This window comes from Mus pahari, chromosome 14 (genome assembly GCF_900095145.1).
Source record: "Mus pahari chromosome 14, PAHARI_EIJ_v1.1, whole genome shotgun sequence".
NCBI lineage: Eukaryota > Metazoa > Chordata > Mammalia > Rodentia > Muridae > Mus > Mus pahari.
Genome location: NC_034603.1, coordinates 14,525,853 through 14,551,586, shown reverse-complemented (window position 1 = coordinate 14,551,586; position 25,734 = coordinate 14,525,853). Strand labels below are relative to the sequence as shown.

The 25,734-nt window shown below is 47.2% G+C and overlaps 1 protein-coding gene across 1 annotated transcript in view; it reads right to left on the bottom strand.

Moving 5' to 3' along the window:
• Positions 1-25,734, bottom strand: part of Adam19 (ADAM metallopeptidase domain 19) — an 85,004-nt gene that overhangs the window by 36,370 nt on the left and 22,900 nt on the right. Inside the window, exons 4-5 of the mRNA XM_021212239.2 lie at positions 12,200-12,278; positions 6,161-6,237 (exon numbers count right to left, since the gene is read on the bottom strand). Coding sequence (XP_021067898.1) covers positions 6,161-6,237; positions 12,200-12,278 — 156 coding nt within the window. The remainder of the gene's footprint in view (positions 1-6,160; positions 6,238-12,199; positions 12,279-25,734) is intronic.

The window sequence follows — 25,734 nt, the reverse complement described above, 5'->3', positions numbered from 1 at the left end:
CCTTGCCTTGTGCTAGGTCATATAGAGTTTGGAAGACCAAGGAGCCTCTATTCCCACTGATGGCCAATTAGGCCATCTTCTGCTACATATGCAGCTAGAAACACAAACCCAGGGGGTACTGGTTAGTTCCTGTTGTTGTTCCACCCACAGGGTTATGGCAAAAGTTTTTGATTCACCTACCCCATGGTGGCTTCCTCTTCTCTCCATCTTCTTCTCCCCTCATGGTTCTCCTCAGACCCCAAGCCCAGTGAACCACAAACCCCACCCATGTCTCATCTGCCCAGCTTTTGGCAGTTGGCATCTTTATTTAACCACCAGTTTTAAATTAAGGAGCAAGATTATTACAATGCATAGCAAAAGACCAAACATCAACAAGGATCCATCTGGCCTGTCTGTGGAATCCAAGTTCCCTGGTAGATGGCAGAGGAGGGGTCTGCCCAACCTTAGCCTCAGCTAGTGTTTGCTGACAGCTATCTGACCATGTGCCACACAGACTGCAGATGTTACTCTCTTTTCATTTCCACAGAACATTGTAAGGCAGGCAAAGTTACAGAACTCACTTCATCGGTGAAGAAACTGAGGTCCAGAGAGAACAGAATCAGAAGCTTTCAACTGTGGCTACAGATTTAATGGATATAGTCTGTTCCCTTAGGCTCTATGTAGCTGCCTCCACTAGTAAGTAAGCCTGTGCGCAGAGATCCCAGGACCAGAGTTTTCAAGCTATTCAGTAATCTTCAGAAAGTACCCAGGCTATCCAGTAGACTCAGGATCTGCTTGCTGGACCAAGTGTCTACATTTGAGAAAGCTAGGCTGACTCCATGACAGGCTTCAAACTGGCAGTTAAGGAGACTAGCCTTAATCCCCGTTTCCAAGAACAGACAATTCCAGGCAAGTCTAGGCCTCAGAAGCTGCCTCACCACTGGCCTGAGGCAAGGACAATGGATCAGCAGCAGTTTCCAGACCTCCCCCAGCAAGTTTCCAGCCCCCACACCCTGATAATGGAATATACATAGAGATGGGCCCAACAAATTACCATAGAATTCCATAATGTGCTTTAAATCAGGTCTGCAAGCTCACTTGGGTGTCTCTCTATTCTGGTAATGGGAGACCCCCAGCGTGCTCGATTTCTGCAGAATAAAACACTCTTTGTGTTTATATGCTATTTGAGTCCAGGGTGAGTCTGGGTTATCATTCTTCAGCGAATCATGGACCCTTACACACTAAGTCCTATTGGCAATGCTCTGCCGAGCCACACCAAGGAACTTCAGGAGCCCATGCTCCTGGCTCCATGGCACATGAGCAATCATCTCAAGTAGGCAGTCTGAATAACTCAAGCTTGGGATAACCACTGAGGTTATCCCTTCCAGCAACAAGATTCAGCGGCCCCTCTCCTTTCTCCCCTCACTATAGCCCTTCAGGACTCACCCCAGGCTTAAAGACCACCAATCCTCCTCTGGGATGACTTGGAGACTGAAAAGAGTTGGCACAACCTAGCACATTACAGTGGACCTCAGCTCTATTGGTGGCAAGTTTCTGAGAATGAAGCTCTGGGGACTCTGCCTTGCTTCCACCCTCAATTCACCTTATGTCTTCCCCTGCTCCATCGTTTACCCTAAGGGCCTCGGCTGATCCAATTTGCTTAATGTTAGCTCTGGCAGAGGCAGAGATCAGAGGTGAGGACAGAGGACCCAAGAGGCAAAGGGCCAGGATGCTACTCTCCAAACCTATTCCTCATCATTAAGAGAATGAGAAAAATAAATCACAGATAAGATCCTATAGAGGAACCCAGGCAGGCCAGCCAGTCAGGAAACAAGAGGCTCATTCATGCTTAACCCATAAATGACTGAAGGACTCAGTCAACTATATCCTTCAAGACTTGAGAGTGGTACCACTCCCAAGGAAGCTGCCCCTGGGACGCACAGTTATGCTCCCCCTTCTCCACTTTAGGAGAGATCCTAAGACGTAACAGCCCTGGGTTCCTCCTCCCCATCACTTCCCCAATCGGTACCCACACTAACAGGTCAGAGGGAACTTCCGAGGCAGCACAGAGAGAAGAAAGACACCTGATGCTGAGTCCCTGCTGGGACAGAGCACAGGCAGAGAACGCAGGCTCAGTAAGGAGACATCCTGGATTCGAATCCTGGCTCTGCCGTCTCCTGGCACAGCCCTACCACAGAACAGTCTAAAGCGGTGGTTCTCGACCTACGGGTTTGACCCCCTTAGGATTGCATATTAGATATTTACATTACAATTCATAACTGTAACAAAATTACAGCTATGAAGTAGTAGTAACTAAATAACTTTATGGGGGGGGTACAACATGAGGGACAGAATTACAGAGCCGCAGCTTTAGGAATGTTGAGGACCACTGCTCTAAAGTGATTATGCAATGTTCACTAACAACCAGGGAAGATTCTCCGAGAACGCCAGCAGCCATGGAAGCATACTGTATAAATTGGTTAGGTATGAAGAAGCCTCTGTGGGAGCAAGATGTCACGGTCACATCTATGGGATGGATTTTAGCATGGGGAAGGCTGGAGTGTGTGGACACTTGACACTCTCAGTGTCGGTGACCCCTAGCTGGTGATGCTCTAGCTAGAGGAGGCTCTGGAGACTTCAGGAGGCCTGCCTGGAGCAAGGAGATCTGGGGGGAGGGTAGTTCGTAGGACTACTGTCTCTGCTACCAAGAATGTCCTGCCTCATTATGGATTCCAGATCGACAGAGCCAGCAGTGAGGCTTGGGGTCCTCTGAAACCCTGAGCCAAAGCCGATCTTCCCTGTTTGAGTTGGTTCACTTGAAGCATTTGGCCATGGCTTGCTGTGCCTTTGTTAAGATCCACAGTCACTGATTAACCCAATTCCCAAGGTGGCTAGGGCCCAAACTTATAAAACATTATATTATGTATCGAGGTTCCTTTTGCCAGGAGTATGGGGGACATAAGAAACTGGCAGTTTATGGCTGCATCCAGAAACGGGGTAAGATCTGGGGAAGCAGCGTGAGAAAGTATCTCTCATCGTACCCTTAAATGTTTATAAACATTTAGACCTATTTTACTGGGTACTGTTTCTTTAATGATAAACTGATCTATAGAGTACTCTGGAGAGAAGAGACCTTCATAATGGCTACAGCAACGGTTCTCAACCCCTTGAGGGTCAGGCGAGCATGTAAAACGACCCTTTCGCGGGGATCGCCTAGGACCATTGGAAAACACAGATATTTACATTAGGACTCATAAAGGTAGCAACATTACAGTTATGAAGTAACAACACAGTAATGTTATGGCTGGGGTCACGCAACACTGTATTGAAGGGTGGCAGTGTTAGGAAGACTGGAACCCACTGTCTGGAGGCTCTCCTGAGTCACGCTCAGCCAGAAGAGCCAGCCTAGCATAAATCCTATCCACTTTCTCCAAGCACGGGAGCACAGTACCAGGAGAGATGAACGGTTACCATGGAGACCTTCCATGGAAATATGAGGCCTCAGGGGCCTTGGGAAGCTATTTGGGTTTGAGCACCACTGTCATTCCTGCCTCTGCTCCGGGGACCCAATGCAGCCATGGTGCGTTCAAGTCTCCAGCTCTGAAAGCAGCCCGGCCACAACCTCTGTTCCTTAGCATGTGGAGGGAAGAGAGGGCCAGGAAAGAAAAACATGTAGACCTCAGCAGATGGAAGCGCGCAAACCAGAAACACATGGGCAGCTCTGTGAGCTTCCCCAGCAGCCCGACTGCTGGAATGATTTACAAGAGGCCAGGCCAAGTAAGTTCCCCGTGCTCCAAACCCAGAGGGGGGAAAGGAAGGGGCGGGGCAGAGAAGGTCACACCTGCTTGTTCCCTTTCCTCCTTCCTGGGACAGTCATTGTTTACTTGCTGGTCACAGGTGGCCCTGGCTGAGCCTATAAACACCACTGAGAAGCCAGTTGGCTTGGCTGGAGGAGGCCACTTGAGTGAAGGATATGAGGCCACTGTTAATCACCTCCCAAGCCAAAACCGATTTCCTGCCTAATTCCCTCAGGCCGCTTGCCACGCAATCTTTCAGGGATGGGAACCAACACATAAACAGACATAAGAGACCTGCAGTCAGAAGGGCCCTCAGTCATATTTGGGGGATGGAGGGTGAAGGTGGGATGAGGAAAGCTAGCTAACCTGGAGAGGGAACAAATCCTATGTGCTGCAGAACTAATGGTTTGGGTTTCATTAGTTTGTTATGGTCTCTATCGTATCTATCATTGACGGGCCAGTTAAGATGAGAATACAGGGGGCTGGAGAGATGGCTCAGTGGGTAAGAGCACTGACTGCTCTTCCAAAGGTTCAAGTCCCAGCAACCACATCTCACAACCATCTGTAATGAGATCCAATACCCTCTTCTGGTGTGTCCGAAGACAGCAACAGTGTGTACTCAGATGTAATAATAAAATAAATCTTTAAGCCGGAGCGGAGTGAGCAGGGCCGGCCACAGCGAGCAGACGTCCTAAATTCAGATTCCCAGCAACCACATGAAGGTTCACAACCATCAGTGCAGCACAGTTACAGTGTACTCATATACATAAAATAAATCTTTTTTTAAAAAAAAGAGGATACAGAAGGCTCCAAACAGGACCATGCTTGTTTATCCTACACCAAAGTAGGGCAAGGGCATGCAGCAGGCACCCAAGATGACTGAGAGAAGCAGCCACTGACTGATGAAAGGAAAGAAAGCACTTCCTACCAACTCCTGAGAGACAACAGTGGACCTGTATTCCCAGCCCTGCCTTTGAGAACACTGAATGTGTAACTTAACATTAGCAGCGGTGAGAGTCTTGCCCCCAGCATATGGTTGGCGGTATTGGCTATCACAAATGGACTTTCGCTGTTGTTAACTCCTAGAGTCATTCACCACCTTGAGTTTAGGAGCTGTGCAGTGGAGGTGCTCAAAACCCAGGCAATTTGTGTAAATAAGAGCCCAGATATTTCAAATAAGTAAGGGAAGGAACAACAGGGGGCTAGAGAGAAGGGGGCTAGAGAGTTAGGAATACTTTGCTTTGGTTCCCAGCATCCACATGGTGGCCCACAACTATCTATAACTCCACTTCTAAGGGATCTGGTGCCTTCCTCCACCTCCCATCAGGCACTGGTGCTCCTGGCTCAAACCCCAGCTGGCTTGGTGTAAGGACAGAAGGGCCACCCCTTCCCAAGCATCACCTGGTTGGAACTTTCCAGTTGATTTTGTCTTGAATGTTGTCCTTGCCTTTCTCTCCATTATCTTCTCTCTCCCCAATTTCTGCTAGGCAACCTGAACGTCCTTCAACCACAGAGTGAAGAGTGCTAAGACTCAGTCTGGGATCAACTGGCATGTCATCTGCTTGCTGTCTCTCACTGCTTCCATTTCTAGGAGCTCAATGGCCCTGGAAGAACTGTGTCCCCATGGTTACCCAACCCCTAGAGAAGGCAAACATTTTACTAGCTACTGTGCCTTTTAGTACAAGCCAACAAATAACCCAGGGTCCAGCCACTTAGATCCCATCTTGGTTTCTCACCCTCCTGGACCACTATTCACTTACCCATAGTGCCGGTTACCAGACAACTTAGTGGGCCCTGTGTCCCAGATTACTGAAGCTATTCATAGTAGCTACTCCTCAGGCTGCCCTTCAAACTCATTCACTCCTTCCCTGTACTAGGCCACACAGACGCAACTTCCTGTCTCTTAACATTTCTGTGCTTTCCTACTACGCCCCTCATGATTTGCACACCTCTTTTTACTGTGACTTGTAGCCTGCCAGTTACATCTGATTGCTCTTCATTGACACTAACCTTTCAGTCATAGTTGTCTCTTGATTTGTTGGCCTTATTCCTAAATAATAGAACTCCTATCTTTGTTTGTTTTCAAGATTTCTCTTTGTGTGTAGCCCTGGCTGTCCTAGAACTCACTCTATAGACCAGGCTAGGCTGGTCTCGAACTCAGAGATCAGCCTGCTTCTGTGTCCTGAGGTCTGGGATTAAAAGTGTGAGCCACCACCACCCAGCAACAATTTCTATCTTAATACAATGAATTTGTCAGGAAAGGTATACGTGTAGATTATCTGGGGCTTCCCTGGTATCTCACAAGTGTGGCCTCTTGTTTGAAAGGTCCTGCTCATCCTATAGGAGAGGGTACCAGCTGTCCCAGCAGCTTTAGGGCCTCTTACCTAATTCCCCGGCAGGTGCTGAGCGTGACACTGGACTCATCCACTTCCCTCACAGTCCCATGGTAAAAGCAGTGATCCTGGCAAACAGAAAGGAAGCACTCGGTCAAGTGGCTCTGATAAACATGGCAATGTTAATGTCACATTGATTGACAGGAGATGGACTCCTTCCTTCTCAACCCCTGACTCACAGCTCTTACCTGCAAAAAGCTTCCAAGTTTCCACTTTGTTTGGTTCTTACAGAAGCCCAAGACATAGCACAGGGCACACATCACCACCTCTACTGAGCAGACAAAAAATGTTGAGGCTCGCAGGGACCAAAAGATTTGCCAAAGATCTTCCTGCTAGGCTGGAGAACCCAGGGTTTTCAAATCTGACATGTCAGCCAGCCTCGGGAATAGTCTTCTGAGAGAGCCAATCTCTCAATGACAGCACCTCTGTAACTCCCTGTAATGGGCTGAACAGTGTCTTCCTAAAACTCTTAAGTCTACTCAGAAGCTAGACTATGATTTCGTTTGTAAATAGAGTTTTGATCATGTAATTAAATTAAGATATGGGCACATGGATTAGAGCAGGTCATAAATCTAATGGCCCATATGTTTCCTGGAGGAAAGGACACAAAGGATGTAAGGGGCGAAGTCACCTGAAGACAGAGGCAAAACCTGGAATGATGTACCGCAGCCAAGGAGCACTGAAGAATTAGAAAAGGGAGGACTCTTCCTGGGAGCACTTAGAAGTGAGAAAAGGGAGGACTCTCCCCTGGAGAGCTTACAGAGTGTGTGTGGCCCTTTCAACAACTTGGTTTGGACTTTTAGCCTCCAAAATGGAGAGAGAATCTATTTCTCCTGTCTTAACCTCCAAGTTCACAGTGCTTTGTTAGGGCAGCCTCAAGATTAAAAACTCCACTCAGGGCGCTCTTCCTTTCCCGAATCCCTCCACACCTGGACCCTCCTTCCTGGGTCCCGAGCTCCATGAAGCCTGGTGCATTCTCTATTCCGAGTGGCTCACAGGCATGTGGTCCCCCAAACCCAGCCAGATCCCTCCATCTTTATAAACGCTGTCAACCAAGCGCTACCATAAGCAAGCGCTGGGCGAGGCTTCAGAGACGCAATGAGCAAATGCACACATAGCTCCAGCCCCTTGTGAAAGCTTGTCATTAGTGATTAGGAAGCTGTGGTGGTTTGAATGAGAACCGCTGGCCCCATCCCAGGCTTAGCTGTTTGAACACTTGGTAGTCCTCGGTGATGTTACTCAGGTAGGCAGAACAGCCTTGACCGAGGAAGTAGGTCACTGGAGGTCAGGATTGGAGATTTCATAGCCTCGCCCACCTCTCTAGTTTGCTCTCTATTCTTCCTGATTGGAACAGAAGCTGCATTCTCTCAGCCTGCTGCTCTGGCCGCCTGGTGCTGTGACTCTCCTCCCATTGCTTCTAGTCATGCTGTTTTATCTCAGTAACGAAAAGCAATGGATGCAGAAGTCAAAGGCTCACAGCTACAAATAGTTCTGTGGTACCCGCAAAGCTTGATCACTAGGCTAATCATAGCAATTAGGAATATGCACAGTGCTTCTGAGAGTGCTCATGTGCTAAGTCAACTGTCGCCCTCTCCAGATGGAGGAGAAAACATTCTTCCCAAGGATGTCAGAATTGACTCATTGGCCAAAACAGAGAGAGGGTAAAACTGGGAGAAAAGCTGGCCATGGTGGTGCACGCCTTTAATCCCAGCACTCAGGAGGCAGAGGCAGGAGGATCTCTATGAGTTCGAAGTCAGCCTGGTCTACAGAGTGAGTTCCAGGACAGCCAGGACTTCACAGAGAACCCTGTCTCGAAAAACAAACAAAAACAAAAACAAAAAACTAGGAGTAAAATCAGTTTCTTTAAAGGGCTTCCTCAGCACCTTGAGGATAAGCAGCAATCACAAATGCTCAGGTTTTCCCTACATGCCAATCTAAGGATCTCATCTCCAGATTGTGCGGTCTCCTTGGGGGAGGATCCAGAAGGCAAATCCATTGGGGGGGAGGGGTCCACTTCTCTCCCATCTCTAGTCCTAGGTACAACCTGGTAATTAAACTGAAGCGTTTTTGGCCCAGCCAAGCCAGCCTTAAATCCAGGCTCCCACATATGCCAGCAGTGTACATGACTTCTCTGGCCTTCTACCTCTTTAACCTCCAACCTCAGAGGGCCCATGAGAGACCTGTACACAAAAGAGCTAGATAGACTGCTCCTATTCCCAGAGAGATAGACAGCCAACACTAGTGGCTATGTTTTCATTAAACTCTTTCACTAGGCATAAAACATGGCCTCCGAGGACACCGAAGCCCACCAAAAGGGCTGATCCAGATCCACAACCTTTACTGTTTCTGTTATACATCCTATTTATCTGAGCCATACAGTCGTGCCAGGAAGCACGAGCCAGACCCACACACACTCAACCTGGGTTCCGTCTCTGAATGGAGGGTACCCTTTCATCTCCCAGTGGTCCATTGGCCAGCAGCACCTGTCACCTACCCATTCACACTGACACACAGCCAGGAGGGGAAACAGCAGCAGCCTCCTCTTCGTATCAAAGTCTCCTGGGCTTTAAGCAAGTCAGATTCGTGGCTTTGCTTTGTGAGCACAAAGGAAACCCGACTGTGGTCAGAGGCCATCCCTCGGCTCCTAGGAAGGCAGGCAATGTACACACAGCCTGGCTTCTAGCCAAGGGTCCCACTGCTACCCCGCAAATCTAGGAAGGCAGGCAACATATGTACGGACCAACTTCTACCTAAGGGTCCAGCTGTTTTTTCAAAGGCAGGCCAGCCATGTGGCTTCTCCATCTGTCCTCAGATCAGGTGAACTAGAAGCAGATCATCAACAACCAAGTTCTGAGTGTGGTCTTTAGAACTCGAGAGGGAGATCACAGACCCCGTGCTGACAGTGAGGAAGACCAGTTCTCCCCGGGACAGGAGACCAGGCCTTCAAGGGTTTGTCGTCTGTGGAATGACTTGAGAGTCAAGCAAGCATTCAGAACTGTAGGCCAAACACTTTCAAAATGCCAATTCCTTCACAGGTATTGAGAAGTTAGATCCAGAAGAGCTATGGAGAAGCCTTAGATCTCTCCGGCTCTCTGATTGAAGGCAGCCACAGATGCACTGCACTCCCCACCCCCACCCCAATGCTCTCTGCAGTGGTATGTCCTACAACTGTCACATGCTCCTTAATTTACAAAGGACACTAGCACATGTGGCCAGGGTATTTGTCATTTACTCTTAGCAACTAATACTCAGGTCTTTACTCTTTGACAACAGTTACTAATTTTTACTTTAATTCTGAGCAAAGCTTTCATGAGGCAGATATTACTCCCACAATTTTAAAGGAGAAACTAAAGGCTACTTTAAAGGACCTCAGCTTCTGGACTAAGATCAGCTGTAAAGAGCTTGAGAGACTGACTTAGTTAAGCAGAGACATGAACCCCAGCAACTTGGCCCTGCACCTCACCCTCTACCATCCCCAACCAAGGCCGAATTGGCACCTGACTGACTCTTCCCAAAGCTTTTCTACCCTGTAGCACCCAGAGGGACAAGTTCCCTCCTCAGTCCCCTCAGCTGTAAATTATGGAGTTAGAAATTATAGTTATAAATCCCCATAAAAATCAGCGACTCCTCTTATCCTTCCACAGCGCTGACTCACTGGTCAGCTCATCTAACTTTTGAGATTTTTAAAAAAAGAACTCAGTATGGTCCAAAGGGTTGATTAAGGTCATCCAGCTAGTAAGAGCCAAGACCGCAGCCCTGACTGGCTTCAGATCCCAACCCTTGCAAGTCTTGCAGTTGGAACACATTCCCAAACCTGCTCCCCCAGTAACCTGACCTAGATTAGAGCTGTAACCTACAGGTCTAGCTAGTGAGTCTTGATAAGATTCCCAGAATGCCTGCCTAGTTTGGAGGCAGAGTCCCATCCTCTGCATTTAGGCCAACAGCTATGAGTGACTCCATTCCTGCTTCTCCTTGATTTCTTAGTTTCCAAACGAGAAGGCTGACTGGGAACCCCCTGGGCCTGGGTGGGGACTTTGCAAGAATCCAACAGTTGTGGATAGAAGAAAACAATGATCTTGGCCCAGGGTTCAGTAAGGATGTACTTCAGCCAGTGAGGCCTTCAGGAAGGAGGGGGATTCAGGAGACCAAGGGACCAGGGGACCAGGGGACATCCTCTTCCAGAGTTCTGCTCTGAAAGACCCTTAACTTGACTCTGCTTGGTGCCCAGCTTAGAGCACAAAGAACAAGTCAGGATCAGCCATGAAGTCATTGCATTCCGCAGCTTGTCAGGCTGAGGGGGCCAGCCCAGGGGGCTTTCACAGCAGGAAGCATGAGCTCATCATTAACTTGTGCCCTGAGACCCATTCTTGAGTTGTGGGTATGGAAGTAGGAGGGGCTGAGCTTGGAGGAGGGTGGTTCTGTGAAATTGTAATGCCTACGGGCTATGGGCTTTCTAAGAAGGGAAAAGCAAGGGGCTTTGTGGAGATGTGGGTCATAGCTGGACAGTTTCCCTGATTCAGTTCAGTCTGTCTGCTGCTGTCACTGGCCACACTTCCAACTTCGTTCCCACCCAGGGAAGACTTGGGAAGAAGTCCCATTGACCTTCTGATCCAGAACCCAAAAGAGCATCCCCCCCCTTCCAGGTACCCATATACTCTGCTGTGACTCTCAACTTTCCTAATGCTGCGACCCTTTAATTCAGTTCCTCAGGTTGTAGTGACCCAACTATAAAATTTACATTGCTACGTCATAACCACCATTTTGCTACGGTTATGAATTATAATGTAAATCTTTTTGGAGATAGGGGCTTGCCAAAGGGGTCATAAACCCACAAGTTGAGAACCATTTTCTTAGTTGACTCCAAACTTAAGTGATCCATCCTTTTCTCCATTCCAGGATGTCTGATAAACAAGCTAGCTTGCTAGTAACTGACGATGGCTATTTTGTTGAATATTCACACACAGGCAGAGGTATGTGAAGAATGGGTTGCACAGAGATCTAGTTCCAGTTACTGTTAGCAGAATCCTGAGCAGAGGAGTCTTTCCTGTTCTCCGTGTCACACACCAGGAGCCAAGTCACAACGTAGCTGCCTATGTTCTTCTCCTTCCTGCGCCTCTAAAGAGCCCAGCCTCCGAAGCCTCAGTCTGGTCCAGGGCTCCTCTGCTCTAAGCCTGTGCATTCTAACAGAAATCTCCAAGGGAAGAGCCGCCTAATCATGCAACAGGTAGGATTTACTATCTTAAAGGTCCACTTGTAGGTTATGGTGAAATAAATTAAGATGTAAAACTATTTTCAAACTGGATGACTCTTTGCCGACGTGCAAAACTTTCCTACTAAAAACAACTCTGAAGGGGAAAGGTCCAGTATTAAGACAACAGCACATTTTTACAAAGTCTGATGGAGCTAGGCAGTGGTAGCGCACACCTTTAATTCCAGCACTCGGGAGGCAGAGGCAGGCAGATCTCTGAGTTCAAGGCCAGCCCCAGCTACAGGATGAGTTCTAGGACAGCCAGAGAGAGATACACAGGGAAACAATGTCTTGAAAAAACCAAACCAAACAAACAAACAACAAACCACAACTGCATTAAAAGGTAATTTTGTTGTTATATCATTTTGTTAATATTATATATTATAGCATGCTAATATAAATTTGTATGCACCATGATTAAAACTGCAAACCCTACATTAAAAAAAATTAATCAACATCTACTTGGATGAGACGGTGGGATGAAGAGTAAATTAACCCTTTCAATGATTTTTAATATTGGGTAATTAACATAGGCCTAACAGTATAAGTACTTTGTAATGATTTACACGAATTTCAATCAAATTACCCTCAACATTCTACCTCTCTCTGCTTTGCCATTTTTGCTGGCAAAGAACAGGGAGCAACTCTGAGACAACAGAGTTCACCTCTGTTTGGGCCCAAGGTCTTGCAAGGTCAGGGGAAGCCAGGTCTTCAGAGAAGAGCCACATATTTATTCCCACCTAGCTGGGGCAGCTGCCGATGGACGTGTCTACATGACTCACCTCAGACTTCAGCGTGCTGGTTTGAGGATTGCCACTTGCAGTGTAGACGGTTTCTGTGTAGGCTGGAGCAAAAAGGTACCTGAAAAAAATAAGAGCAGACATTTGAACCTTTATTGATGGATTCTCTCTTCCTGGCCATGGTGCTCAGTGACTTTAACTGAACCAGGAAAGGTTACCCTGACTAGGAGAAAGTGGTGGTCACTAGGGGACTAAGGAACAAAAAGAGAGCCAGGGGGAAATCTGTCATTGGTCACTCCATTCAGATGGAGTTGACAATACTAAATCAATCATCTTGGTTTGTTTTTCTGGGTCCTGAGAAAGACCCAGAAACTGCAAACACAGTCACAACATCTCTGAGGCTAAGGATCCGATTGTAAAATTCAAATGGTCTTTCCAATGTGGAATATGCAAAACTTTAGCATGGGCACATCATGAGAATAGCCTCTGCTAGATGCTTTTGGTAGGCTGTCAATGAAGGGCTCATACCTGGCCCTGGCCTGTGTTTTAGGCATGGCCAACGGAGTGAGTGATATTGCAAGAGTTGAACAAATGTCAGGGACAGTCATTGTTCACAGAGCTGCTGACCCTTTAAAGCCAAGGTTAAGGATCCCTCACTGAAGGCTAGGAGATATAGAACGAGCTTCCTAGAATCTAGCCAAAAGTAAAATGAGAAATAAAAGAATCCAACGGAATTTTTCAGCTGACAGAACTGATCTCCAGAAAAGCAAGGTCGGGGAGCAAAGTTATTTCTGATTTTTAGTGGAACAAAGCATTAGAAATTCAAGTCTGACAGAAAGAAATGCATATATATATATATATATATATATATATATATATAGTGTGTGTGTGTGTGTGTGTGTGTGTGTGTGTGTGTGTGTGTGGAGAGAGGGAGAGAGAGAGAGAGAGAGAGAGAGAGATCTAAATCTAAAAAGGAATTAGGTGCAGGACATTTCAGGAATACATGTCTTCTCAAGTCCATTTTAAGGAAAAGTCAATCAGTGTACCCCAGGTACAAGTATTGAAAACAACTGGCAAGGCAGGAGTCCAGTCAGTGGTAGCTGCCTCAGGGGAGGGCAAATGTTCACAAGGCAAGTTACATATTGCTGCAATTAAAAAATAAAAAAAATAAAAGCGGGACGTGGTGGCGCACGCCTTTAATCCCAGCACTCGGGAGGCAGAGGCAGGCGGATTTCTGAGTTTGAGGTCAGCCTGGTCTACAAAGTGAGCTCCAGGACAGCCAGGGCTACACAGAGAAACCCTGTCTCGAAAAACAACAACAACAACAACAACAACAACAAGAGAGAGAGAGAGAGAGAGAGAANAGAAAGAAAGAAAGAAAGAAAGAAAGAAAGAAAGAAAGAAAGAAAGAAAGAAAGAAAGAAAGAAAGGAAGGAAGGAAGGAAGGAAGGAAGAAAGGAAGAAAGAAAGAAAGAAAGAAAGAAAGAACCTGATCAAATATTTATTCTGAAAACAGAAAACCTAATTCAAAACTGTTTTTTAGAAGAAAACACGGGCTGAAGACAGAACAGAGAGTCAGAGGAATCCGATGAGACACTAGGTTTGGGAAGAGGAGATACTTCCCAGAGGAGGGGACATGGCTCCAAAGTCTAGGCTGGCCTCTTCCCATCTCAGGATGCAGTCAGAGGGCAGATGCCTTAAGAACTAACATTCAGTCTTGCGGAGAAACCACCCAAGAGGGATATGTAAACCCAGAAAAATCACAAAATCCGGCTGAGGCAAAGGAACACTCAGCCACAGAGACTCTGGGTCAGCTGCCAACTTGCGGAATGTCTCTGCAAGCCTACCTCGACTTAGCATCCAGAGAGTCAGAGGGGAGTCACTCACAGGTCTGACTGAATTCATAGGAATTCAACAGGAAGTCTCCCAAGGGCACAGGCCCCACAGTTAGGCCTGCTTGTGTCTTCCAGCAAGTTTACTAAATGGAAGATATAGTTAACTAGGGAGAGAATTAATGAGCACTCCAGCATACCAGGGGCTTAGAGCAGGGTCTGGGATCTGAAAGACAGCTTTGAATCCAGCTCTGACCCGTATTGTCTCTACAGCCAGTAGCTGGTTACTTTCTCTTCAGTTTCCTCTTCCCATGAGTAAGGGCAATAAACCTCCCGAATCAAGCAATTTAATAATACAAAGAGCAAGCTGAACTCCGGTCAGGGTAGAGAGGAGCTGGGTACAAATTAATAATTATCATCATTGCTTTTATTTTACTCTTTTAGAAACAGGGTCTCGTGTAGCCCACCATGGCCATGAACTCATTATATAGCCTAGGATGGATCCTGAACTTCTGACCCTCCCATCCCGAACGCTGAGATCACAGGTACAGATGTGTGGCAACATGCCCAGTGTTATAGGGTGCTAAGGGTCAAGCCCAGGGCTTCATGGGTGCTGGGCAGTGTTTCCTTAGCAATTGAACTACACCCCTAGCTCCTTGGTAGTGCTTTTAACAAGGTTTAGGATGGAAGAATCCAGGAAAAAAAAAAAGAATGGATTTCGCTCTCATCTCTCTCTCTAGCTCTCTTCGACTATTAATTCACCCATATATCACTTAAGAGAGGAGAGGAAAAGCAATCAGCTCATTCCTAGACTCTATTTTCACAGACTGAGTAATGGACGGCTGGTCGAGAGGTCAGAGTGTAATGGTGCACCCTGGGGGTGAAGAGATGTAAATTTTCCCACAGGAAATGCACTGGAGGTAAGTACACACTAAGCTTATTCGGGGTTTTAAGGGGAGGAGCTTACTTAGCAGCATCATTCAAATGAACCAAAGTGGAGAAGATGGGGGATGAGGAATCCAGACTGAGCCTCTGAGGTATCCACACATGTTCACAGCTCATCTACAGCTCATCTGAGGACTTGCCCCCGTCAGCAAGGGGCTCTTGGAGCCTCAGCATTTAATGAAGCTTTACAAAACTCAAACAAGGGACCACAGTTGTCTTCGTAAGCTACTCCTTCCTGGCTCCCAAAGCAGGCAAGACACAGTTAGCCTGAATAAGTGGATAACTGAACTAATGAATTAATGAACCTCCTACGTAGCATAAGAACCTACCAGGTAGCCATTCAACAAGAGAAAGTTCCAGCGACTGGGGGCTCCTGAAACTACCCACTCCAGTTCTGACTACGTGTCCTCTGTAGCTAAAGTTCTCAGCCTGGGTTAATAATGACATTCTCTGAATAGAGCACCTGCTCATAGGATCTGAAGCTAAGCCATGCTGGGGGGTAATGCACGCCTTTAACTCCAGCACTCGGGAGGCAGAGGCAGGTGGATCTCTGTGAGTTCAAGGCCAGCTTGGTCTACAGAGTGAGTTCCAAGACAGCCAGGGTGACACAGAGAAATCTTGTCTCACAAGACCAGAGAGAGGGGGTGGGGCAGGAGTTAGGAGCTCAGGCTCAGGTTCCCTGTGTAAGAGCAAGGACTTGATTCCCAGCAATCAAGTAAAAAAGCCAGACACAGAAAGCAGAAACCTGTCTGCTAACCTCAGTGCTAGGAAGACAGAGACCAGAGGAGTCCTAGAATTGTGGGGTGTGGGCCAGCCAATCTAAGAGAAATCAGTGAGCTACAGACTCCGTGAGAAGTCCTATCTCAAAGCATAAGGCGGAGACCAACAGGGAACGACCGTTGACCTCGGGTTACCCAAGCAAACTCCCCAAGCAAAATGCAAAGTAGGAGCCCACACCTCAAACCTACTGCATCAAAAGAGAAACTGAGGCTGGGGCCCAGCATTCTGTCTTAACAGTGCTTCCCTCTCACACCCAGGTAATCCTGATGTGAGAACAAGCCTAGAAAGAATACCCTAAACCACAAGTTTCTGAAAAAAACTTCAGAAACGTGTGTACGTGGTCTGACTCCCAAGCCCCCTCACCTTCCTGTCTCCACCACATCCTGGATTGTTGCAAACCTGACAAAGCCAACCAGTTGACTACCCACCCACTTGAACGCTAGGTTATGCTGCGTGTACACCTTAACAGCACACCTGAGCGGTAGGGATTCCTACCCACTCCCATTTTGTAGACAAGGGGCCAGGTCACTTTAAGGGACCATGACATGTTGGAGCTGGATTTCAGCCTCGAGTTTGTGAGCCAGACTCTTTGGGCACTTTGTTGCTCTGATTCTCTTTGATGAAAACATGAAACCAAACCATTGCCCGGAACTTGGAGATCAAGTGTAATTTGATGACGATGTTGATGATGATGATGGTGATGATGATGATGATGATGATGATGAGCTTCTATCATGATCAACGCAACTATGCCCACTTGGATATTAATGTCTACATTGAAGAGCCATAGGGTAAGCTAAACATAGGGCAGGAGCAAGACAATTTAAGAAATTCTGGGCTAGTTCTAGCTAAATAACCTTTTCCCTGAATGGGCTAAGGATGTGAGCCAGGAAGGTCCCTCCTTCTAGAAGCAAAGGGGTCATGTTTCACCACCATCTGGACAATTTGACCAACAGGGACAAAGCACTGCTTTCTCCACTGTCCCCAAGAGAAGGTTGAATCTGTCCATGTGTCTAGGCAGGGGGATTCGGGCACTGCGCTCAAAAGTTGTTGTCATCTTCCCAGAGAAGAGACCACATACATGGACGCTGAGTGGCCAGATGTCCCTTCTCCAGCTACATCTTTCTCTCCTCGCACTGATAGGGGGCTGGCTCAGCATGGTGGCAGGAAGCTGTCTCTTACCACTGGCATGCATTAGGGTTTTCAGGAAATGATCTGTGTGTGGAGATCCAGGAAGAGGGGAAGCCTATCCAAGATTCCCACCCTCCCCTTCCCCTCCCACCCCACTCTGATAGAGAAAACACTCTGCTGTACTCCCTTATCTTCAGTCCTGTCTCTTCTGCTCTAAGGAGACCATGGGCAGGCCGAGAGTAGCAGAAGAGGCTCTGCTGTCCTCGTGGTGGCAAAAGCAGCTGGCACTGCAGCCCTGAACAGGGGCAAAACCCTAGTCACCCAGACCCCAAAGTCCTTAAACAGAAACTCCATCTTAGGGGGATGGCGTTGAGAGATGGTTCCGTGTTTCAAATCACTTGCTGATCTTATAGAAGACCCAGGTTAAGTTCCCAACACCCACATGGTGGCTCATAACTGTCTGTTCTTCCAGGTCCAGGGGTCCAGGTCACTGTTCCCCAGCATCAGATAGGCAAACTGGTACAAAGACAGTTTACAAACTACCTTGAAAAACACATTCTTCCCATGTACCAGGCATGAACAAATGTTCATGCCCGGCTGCTCCTTCCCTGGCTGATTTTACTGCTGGCCTCCCCTGTGCGTCTAGTCCTGAGAGTATCCAAATGTCTGTACACATTGAGTTGAAGATCAGACTCTCACTATTTCTTGACCTGGGGCCTGGGTAGGGGGTTGGAGGGTGGTTAGGGATGGGTCCTTACCCTGTCCTGGATAGTCATGCGGCTGCCTTCCATTTTTAACTCCCACTCTTAAGGTCATAGACTGTGGCCCAATCACTCTACAACACCAGGAAAGGCTTTGAGAAAGAAAATACAAAGCCCCAGAAACCAAGCAGTCCCATAGTAAGAAATCTGCGTCTTTAATAGTTTTTTTCCAGGTGATTTTTTTTTTTTTTTTTTTTTTTTTTTTGGTCTCTGGGAACTACCCTGCTCTGATAGGTTCATTCTAACTTTTTGTTTTGTTTTGTTTTTTGATTTTTGTTTTTTTAAGACAGAGTTTCTCTGTATAGCCCTGGCTGTCCTGGAACTCACTCTGTAGACCAGGCCGGCCTTGAACTCAGAAATCCGCCTGCCTCTGCCTCCCGAGTGCTGGGATCAAAGGTATGGGCCACTACTGCCCAGCTCGTTTTAACTTTTTAACCTCTGGGTTCCCTCCCTAATCTTCTAGTCACCTCTCCTCAAACTCTTAAAACAACCTAGAAATGGGCATTGCGTCGTGTTGGGGTTAAGAAAAGAATCTAATGATGGCACTAGCCCATCAGAGAAGTACCCAGAGCTGTCCCCGCTTCTTATACTGCACTAGGACATGGTCTACAAATACAGAGCCAGCTATATTCATAGCTATGTGGCCAGAAGGCTTCCGATAGCACACACCTCGTATATACCCAGAAGGCTTTGGATTGAGCGCCCACTGCACTGGCCTGTCCTTCCAGGCCATGACACAAGGCGAGGACGACCGTGTTTCAGGAGGACTGTGGGAATGGAGAGAAAGTGTCAATCTATCAAAGTGTCCTGAGGGAACTACTCACAGTGAATTAGGGCATCGCTCACACAACCCTGTAAACATCGGATGGTCACAGGCAAACGCTTCAGTAAAAGACTATATAACTGCAAATATTTCCATTCAGTTGGGAAAAAAAAAAAAAACCAAGGTTTCCATTAAATGTAAATGGTGTCACCTAGGACGCCCAGGACAGGAAGTGTTTCCGAAAAGCAGACTTTACTCTAAGGAAATGGCCTGTGCTAATTCACATTTTGGGCAGAATAAAAAAAAAAAAAAATCACACATATAATTTTCTTTTATGTTGGTTCGCCAGTAGGGTAAACGTAAGGAGAGAAAAAGAACCAAGTTTTCCAAATCCCGCCTGCATTGCTTGGTCTACCTCTGACTCTAAAGGAATGGAAACAGATTTGCAAAAGCCCCATTGCCAAATAAGGCACTGATCTTTCAGGGGCTCACAAGCACCAGCATTCCTTTGTGAGGGCTCAGAAGGGCCCTGGAAGGCAGAAGGTTGCTCCTAGAGTGAAGAGCTGAGCCCTCCTCCCATTTGAGCAAGGCCCCTGTTGTCTTGGGGACCAACTTCCAAAGAAACCCTAAGAAGCAAGATGGTAACCACCCACCAGCCCAGCTCTCAAAAAGCCAAAATTATGGGTATGCTGTCTTTAGCAGCCTATTGAGGACATCTTTAAACGAGGCATCAAAGCAACAGTGCTTCCACGGGCAGCTTTCCATGGTTTGCTTCCAGAGACCTCACACCCCTCTGACCAGCTCCAGGTCCTGAGTGTGGTTTTTATGTTATGCCCAAAGCATGTCTGGATAAGCAGGGTTTATCCTTTAGCCAGCAGGATCTATTTAATCCTCTCCACGGCTCTCTCTCCACTGTGAGTATGAGCATGAATACCTGACAGTACAAAGAGGGCTGACATCAGGCAAGCTTAGCTAGCTGGCAAGACACCTGAGGGGCCCAGGAAATGGCTCACTGATAAGAGTTTGTGGGTTTGCTTAACGATGCTCTACATAGCCTGTCCTGAACGTTTATTGGTTAAGAATGGTTCGGGGAAGTTAAATTTTCTCAGAAACACCAAATTTTAAAGAGCGAGAAATATCCCCCTGGTAGCAACCTGTATAGTAACCAGTATTTGGTAAATAATCACGGTTGCTGTTCATCAGATTAGCTGAAGCCACAGAGGCCTGTAGAGGAGTACTAGGGAGGGGGGGAGGGTGTGCGGCGGTGGGGGGTGGGGTGGAGACAAGACTGCCAGACTATGAAGAGAGGCTTTATGACTGAGCCTGGGGGAGCAGAGGAAAGCAGTCTCCAAGAGACCCCCAGATCTTTTAAGAAACTCAGGACAGGGGACCAGGTACATCTGACCCTGAAAAAAAGACAGAGTGGGTATCTGAAAACACAAACTTAGCACCCTCAAAGGTGGGTGCCTATAGCTAAATACTTGAGAACTATTCTAAACCTGCCCTGGGATTCTTAGCATCTCAGAACACAAGCGAGGAACATTGAAAGCGCCCTCACGGACCACAGCGGGCCACTATCCTAACCTGCCTAGCACCTGGACCATGTTCTAGCCAGATGACAGTGGCCTAGTTTGCTTTTAGGTAAATCCTCCCATCTCAGTACACTGCAGACTAGGGTATTGGGAATCTGCCAAGGCTCTCTTGCTCTAACTTAGCCGGTCACAAACAAGGACTGGAAGGTCTCAGCTCTGAAGGTCATGGTAAGTGACACTGCATGTACATCAGAGGCCCCGCCCAGCAGCAGATCCCAAAGGGTCAGCCCATCATCCCTGATCCGGTCCAAACCGAGCATGCACCATCAGTACCCTCTCTACAAACCTTCGCCCGTAACAGAACTAAGACGTAAGGCAAGGCATCTACGGTAATAAAACAAACAAACAAACAAACAAAAAACTTTATGCCCTAACCTCTCTGCTCAATCTTTCCCTTTTACAGATAAGGAATCTGAAAAGAGTAAAAGTGACATGTTGTCATGAAAGTTCTAATCTGTTTCTAAACACAGAAGTCTCAGTCCACAAGGATATGTGAAATCCTGGTGACAGCTAAGTCAGGAGTCGGCAGGGGAAGGGCGTTTGTCCAACCTCACTCCTAGTGTGTATTAGAGGCTGTAGAAAGCCTGGGTTCCTCCCGTCCTGATTTCGTCATACACTTACTTTAAGTGCTTCGCTCCAGGACCTACGTCTGCAACCCACCTCACACTACAAATATTGACCAAGGCCAGTCATCTGCCAGGCACTGTGCTAGGGGATTATTGAGCCTTAGCCCTCAAAGGTAGGTATCATTCCTACCCTGGGGGGACCTGCCTCTCTCCCAGGATGAAGATGACCTGGGAAAGCACCTGAGAAGAGGTGACAGGTCATGTGAGGCAGGTTTTTACCAGAAAGTCCCCCCAGAAACTCAGAAACATTTCACAACCCACCTTCCTTCTTTTTAGAACTGGTATGAAAGCCGACTTCCAGTTTCCCCTATTTATAAAACTATGAGGGAAGAGGGCATATATGCATATGTGGATTCCTGTGTGTGAGTGTGTGTGTATAGTTGTGTGGGTACTGTCATGTTTGTGTATGTGTGCTGAAGGCAAGGCTGGCCTAGACACTGGGAGCTGAGAGTCTCTTGCTCCACTCGTCCCAACCACATTGTTATCCGACATATCTCAGAATCTAGTCTGACCTTTGGGTAAACCCTAAATCTAGCATTTGGTTAAGGCAAGGAATAAAGAGCTTCCAGAAACAGAGTCCCTGTTGGCCCTTCCAAGCTTAGATCACTCTTTCCTTTATGATTCAGTGTCTCTCCAAAGGAATTCTTTTTCCCAGAATTCCCTTCTCCTGAAAGGTTTTGAAAAAAAAAAAAAAAAGAAACTATGCTTGATATAATGCAGCCATTATAGCCACTTGGTCCATCTGGACCTCTCCCAAGGGAGGCTGATGCAAGAGGAGACTATGAGGTCCCTGCCAGTTTTCTCCAAACATGCTACCTGGGGGGAGGGGAGGGAGGAAATCCTTGGGGACACATGGAAGCCATGGAAGAGACCAGAAAAGAGCCTTACACCCTTAAATCAGAAAGATCCAGCTTCCACCCAGCTTAGTCAAGAAGCTGAGGAGTGCCTAACTGAGCTTCATCCACTCAGAGGCATTATTGTTTGCCACAAGAGCCAGTGTGAGACACTCCCAAACCCCAGGAAGGCTCCCAAGGGAAGTCTCTACTGCTGAACAAGCAGAGGCAGAACAATGGCCTGCTCCTGAGAAGTGAGGAACTTAGAATTTGGGAAGAGTAAGGGCTGGAGAGATGGCAAAGCAGGTAACGAGCTTGCTGTGTGAGCTCGAGGGCCTGAGTTCAGATCCCATCGTTCATGGAAAGACAGGAAGACCGAAGGACGCCTGGGGGGTTGCTCACCAGACAGTCTAGACAACTGGCGAGCTCCCAACTCGATAAGACCTTATCTTTGGAAGCAAGGAGACGATGAATGATAGAGAAAGACAACAGATACCAACTTCTGTCCTCTACATGAGCATGGGGATCCCACACTTCCCCCATGAGTACACACACACACACACACACACACACACACTCGAACACTAAAATTCAGATAAGACAGGGCAACTAGGGGAGGTAAGTGTGGGCGATGGAGACACAGGTTGGGTTTTTGCAGCAATTTCCTTAGCAGATCTTGCTTCGACCCCACAGAGGTCGTGACTCTCAGAATGAAGACAGTCATTACTTCATCAAATGAGAAAAATCAAGATCTGAGTAAGAAATTGGCCTATTTCAGGTCCCACCGAAAGTTAAGGACAAACCCTGGGACTTGACACTGATGTCTCACTCGTTACTCAATGGAAAGTCACAGTAAGTCCTTGTGTCTGTCTGCCCTCTTCTTCAGCCTATATTTGCTCTATCTCTCCATCTCCAGAACTCCATCTTATAAGCCAGCAATCCATCCTTCTCTCTCCATATGAGTCACCTTGTCCCCATAGCAGACATAAAGTGTACTTGGAGATGTCTGTCCTATCCACCTCTTTTACCACTTCCCATTGCTCTCAAAATAAACTCTGACAAGGCCCTTCAGGAAATCGTGCCTATGTGTTCCCCACCCCCACCCCCCACCCCGGGCCTGTCTTCACTTCCTTCCTCTGCTCAGGATGTCCTAACCAGAGAGTATAATTTCTTAGCATCTTCCACCTAGTCTTTGGGCCTTTGTTTCTCTTACAAGAACTATGGTACACACACATTTAGTCATCATGAGCAGACTGCACCACACTCCTTCTTCACTCCCTTGTTCTAAGAAGTCCCTAAGACCTTGATCTAGGTCAGTAGGTCAGTTCTCCCAACAGCACCTCCTGTTTTCCTCCACCCTAGCAGTCACCTTGCTCTACTGTAATTGTCTGTGTCTTCTCCACTAGACACAGAATCCCTTGATGGCAGGGAATATCCTTGCCATGACTTAGCCCAAGAACACCAGACACACAGTTGGCACTCACAGTATTTGCTGAATGACAGGACAGAGGAAAGGACAAAATGAAGAATTCTTAATGAAGGCTGGGGAGAAGTGTTTGCACACAGATGAAGTGTTTGCAAGGCAAACACAAAACCAGGAGTTCAATCCCCAGACATACACACTTCTAAAAAGTCACATATGGTGGTACACAGGTTTAATCTCACTCAATACTGGGGGTGTGGGATGATTCCTGGGGTTCAATGGCCAGATACTTTGGGAACTTCAGGACAATAAGATGTCCTGTGTCAAAAACAATTAAAAATTGTAAAAGGTGGGTGGGTGGCACTTCAAGATCCAATCGCCAAGGTCATCCACTAGCACCCACCCACCTCCCACACACACACAGCTTGAGGTGAGGGGAAAAAAAGGAAAAAAGGGGGGAAGGAGGGAAGAAGGGAGAAAGGGTAGGAGGGAGAGAGAGAGAGAGAGAGAGAGATTCTCAATGAATTGTCTAAACTCAATCCAGGATCCTAGTGACTTCCGTTAGAAAAGTCAGAGGTCACTAAGCTAACACTCACCCCTACCTGGATTTAGGCAGAAACTACAACTCACCCCCAACTTGCCTAGAACCTATTCATTTAGTATTTAGTAATCAGGACAGTGCATGTGAGCGAATGTGTGAGTGTGTGTGTGTGTACACATATATGTGTGACTGAGCCCTAAATAGAGAGAATGCAAAGCGTATTTCCTTAAAATCAAAATACCCCCTGGATAAAACGTCAATTCCCTGACAGTGTTACTCCAGTGTCCCCAATGCTGTTTTCGCCTCTCACAGATTTTCCCTGAGAACAGTCATGATCCATTGCCCAAGCACAAAATTTTAAAGGAAGAAAATATCCTCAAATGTCCAAGGAGCCTAGCTGAAGAGTCATGGTCTTAGAGATAGAGAAAGGAGAAGGTGGTGGGACTTAACAATGTTCTGCCAGATGTATATCCATCCATCTATCCATGCATGCATGCATGCATGCATCCATCCATCCATCCATCCATCCATGCATGCATGCATCCATCCACCCATATGCATGCCACCCACCCAAGCTGGGAGGACACCATCTGAGCCTCCTTGTGCTCAACTCCTTGTAATGTCTAGAAGCCCCAGATACATATTCACCCCCATTCAGCAAGGAAAGACGGAGGGAAAAATGCTTCTCATTCAAAGCAGAGCCCAGTTGTCAAATATTCTTCAAGCATCTTTCCGGAAGCTCTGCTTGCCTCCCTGGCTGTATACTTGGCCCCAAACAAGAGAACCCACCTCAAAGGCTAAAGTGCAAGAGAGAAATATTGAGCTGTCTGTCACTCGAATCTTCTGGAAGCCCAGATGAGGAAGGAGAAACCAACCTTCTCTTCCCCAACTTTAGCACATCATTAATGAGATCAAACAATGGCTACTAAGGGATGCTGGATTCCTAACAGATGATGAAGACTTGGGTCCTTGGTGTAGACCAAATATTTATATAGTATCTTCCCAGTCTTAATTCCTTCCTGATCCTCCCATTCATCCCTTCTTTCTGTGTCATCCAAAGCAGCCCCTCATCCCCAAAGACCAAGCTCCAAGTAAGTCCCTGTCGGGAAACCTCCTAGGACCCCATGACAGACAGAAACGCCCTCTCTCCTCTGGCCTTGCAGCACTTTATTCAGCTCTGCTTTGGTATTATCTCTCCTACAGAGGGCAAAAATAACTGTTCCCATCCCTATACAGCGCCAAGCACAGGGCTATATACAGAGAGGTACCAAATCAACAGCCCCCTCATCAAAGAGCAGAAAGGTAGCTGAGGGTCAAAGGGGAAATCTATCAACTGGTAGATAAATGGGACATCATAAGGTGGTGTATACATAGGATAGAATATATACAGGAACTTAGAAAAAAAAAACCACAAGACATTCTATGCCATGCATAAACCTCAAAAACACAGACCGAAGTAAAAGACCCAATTAGGGAAGAGCCCGGAGGCCAGATGTGATGGCGCAACCTTATTGTTCTGGCTCTTGGGAATGGAGGCAAGGAGAATCTGGAGCTCAGGGCTAGCTGTGGCTAACTACATAGTGAGTCCAGCCTGGACTGCATGAGAAACTGTGTCAAAGGGGTGGGTTGGAATAGACGGGGGGGGGGAGGAGAAAAGGTAGAAGGGAGGATAGAGAGCAGGAAAGAGGAGCAGGGGACAGAGAGAGGAAGAGAAAGGGTATATTGCCCAATGATCTTATATGAATCATCCAGATTGGGCAAATCTAGAAACAGCAAGATGAAGTTTGTGGCTTGTAAACTGATGAGGGGAAGAAGGCGAAGGCTCGCCTTAACAAAGCATCCCAAATTAAGTGGCTCAAACCCAGAAGTTCACAGCCACAGTCTGGGGTTAGCAGGGCCATGTTCCTATGGTGGCTGTAGACATAAGAGAAAAAGAGCCCTTCCCAGCCTGGCTCCTGACTTCTTTTTCCATCTAATTTTATTTTAAGACCATCAAGAGCAATAGCATGTAAAGTTTTTAACTTTTAAAATCTTGTCGTGTCAGCAAATGGCTAGGGAGTAAAGGCACCCGCTGCCAAGCCTGATGTCCCGAGTTCAACATGCCCTCTCACATGGCTCCTGGATTCCTCAACATGCCCTCTCACATGGCTCCTGGCTTCTTGGCTTGTGGCATTAGAACTCAGTTCTTTGCATGTCTGTGTCCTGACTCCCTTTTTATAGGGAATCCAGTCACCCTGCATTAGGAGTCCACCTTACTCATCTTAACAAAATACATGTGACTCAATTTCCAAGTAAGATTACTCAGGAGTCAGGCTCCAGCACAAGCATGTAGGCAGATAGCGATGCAATT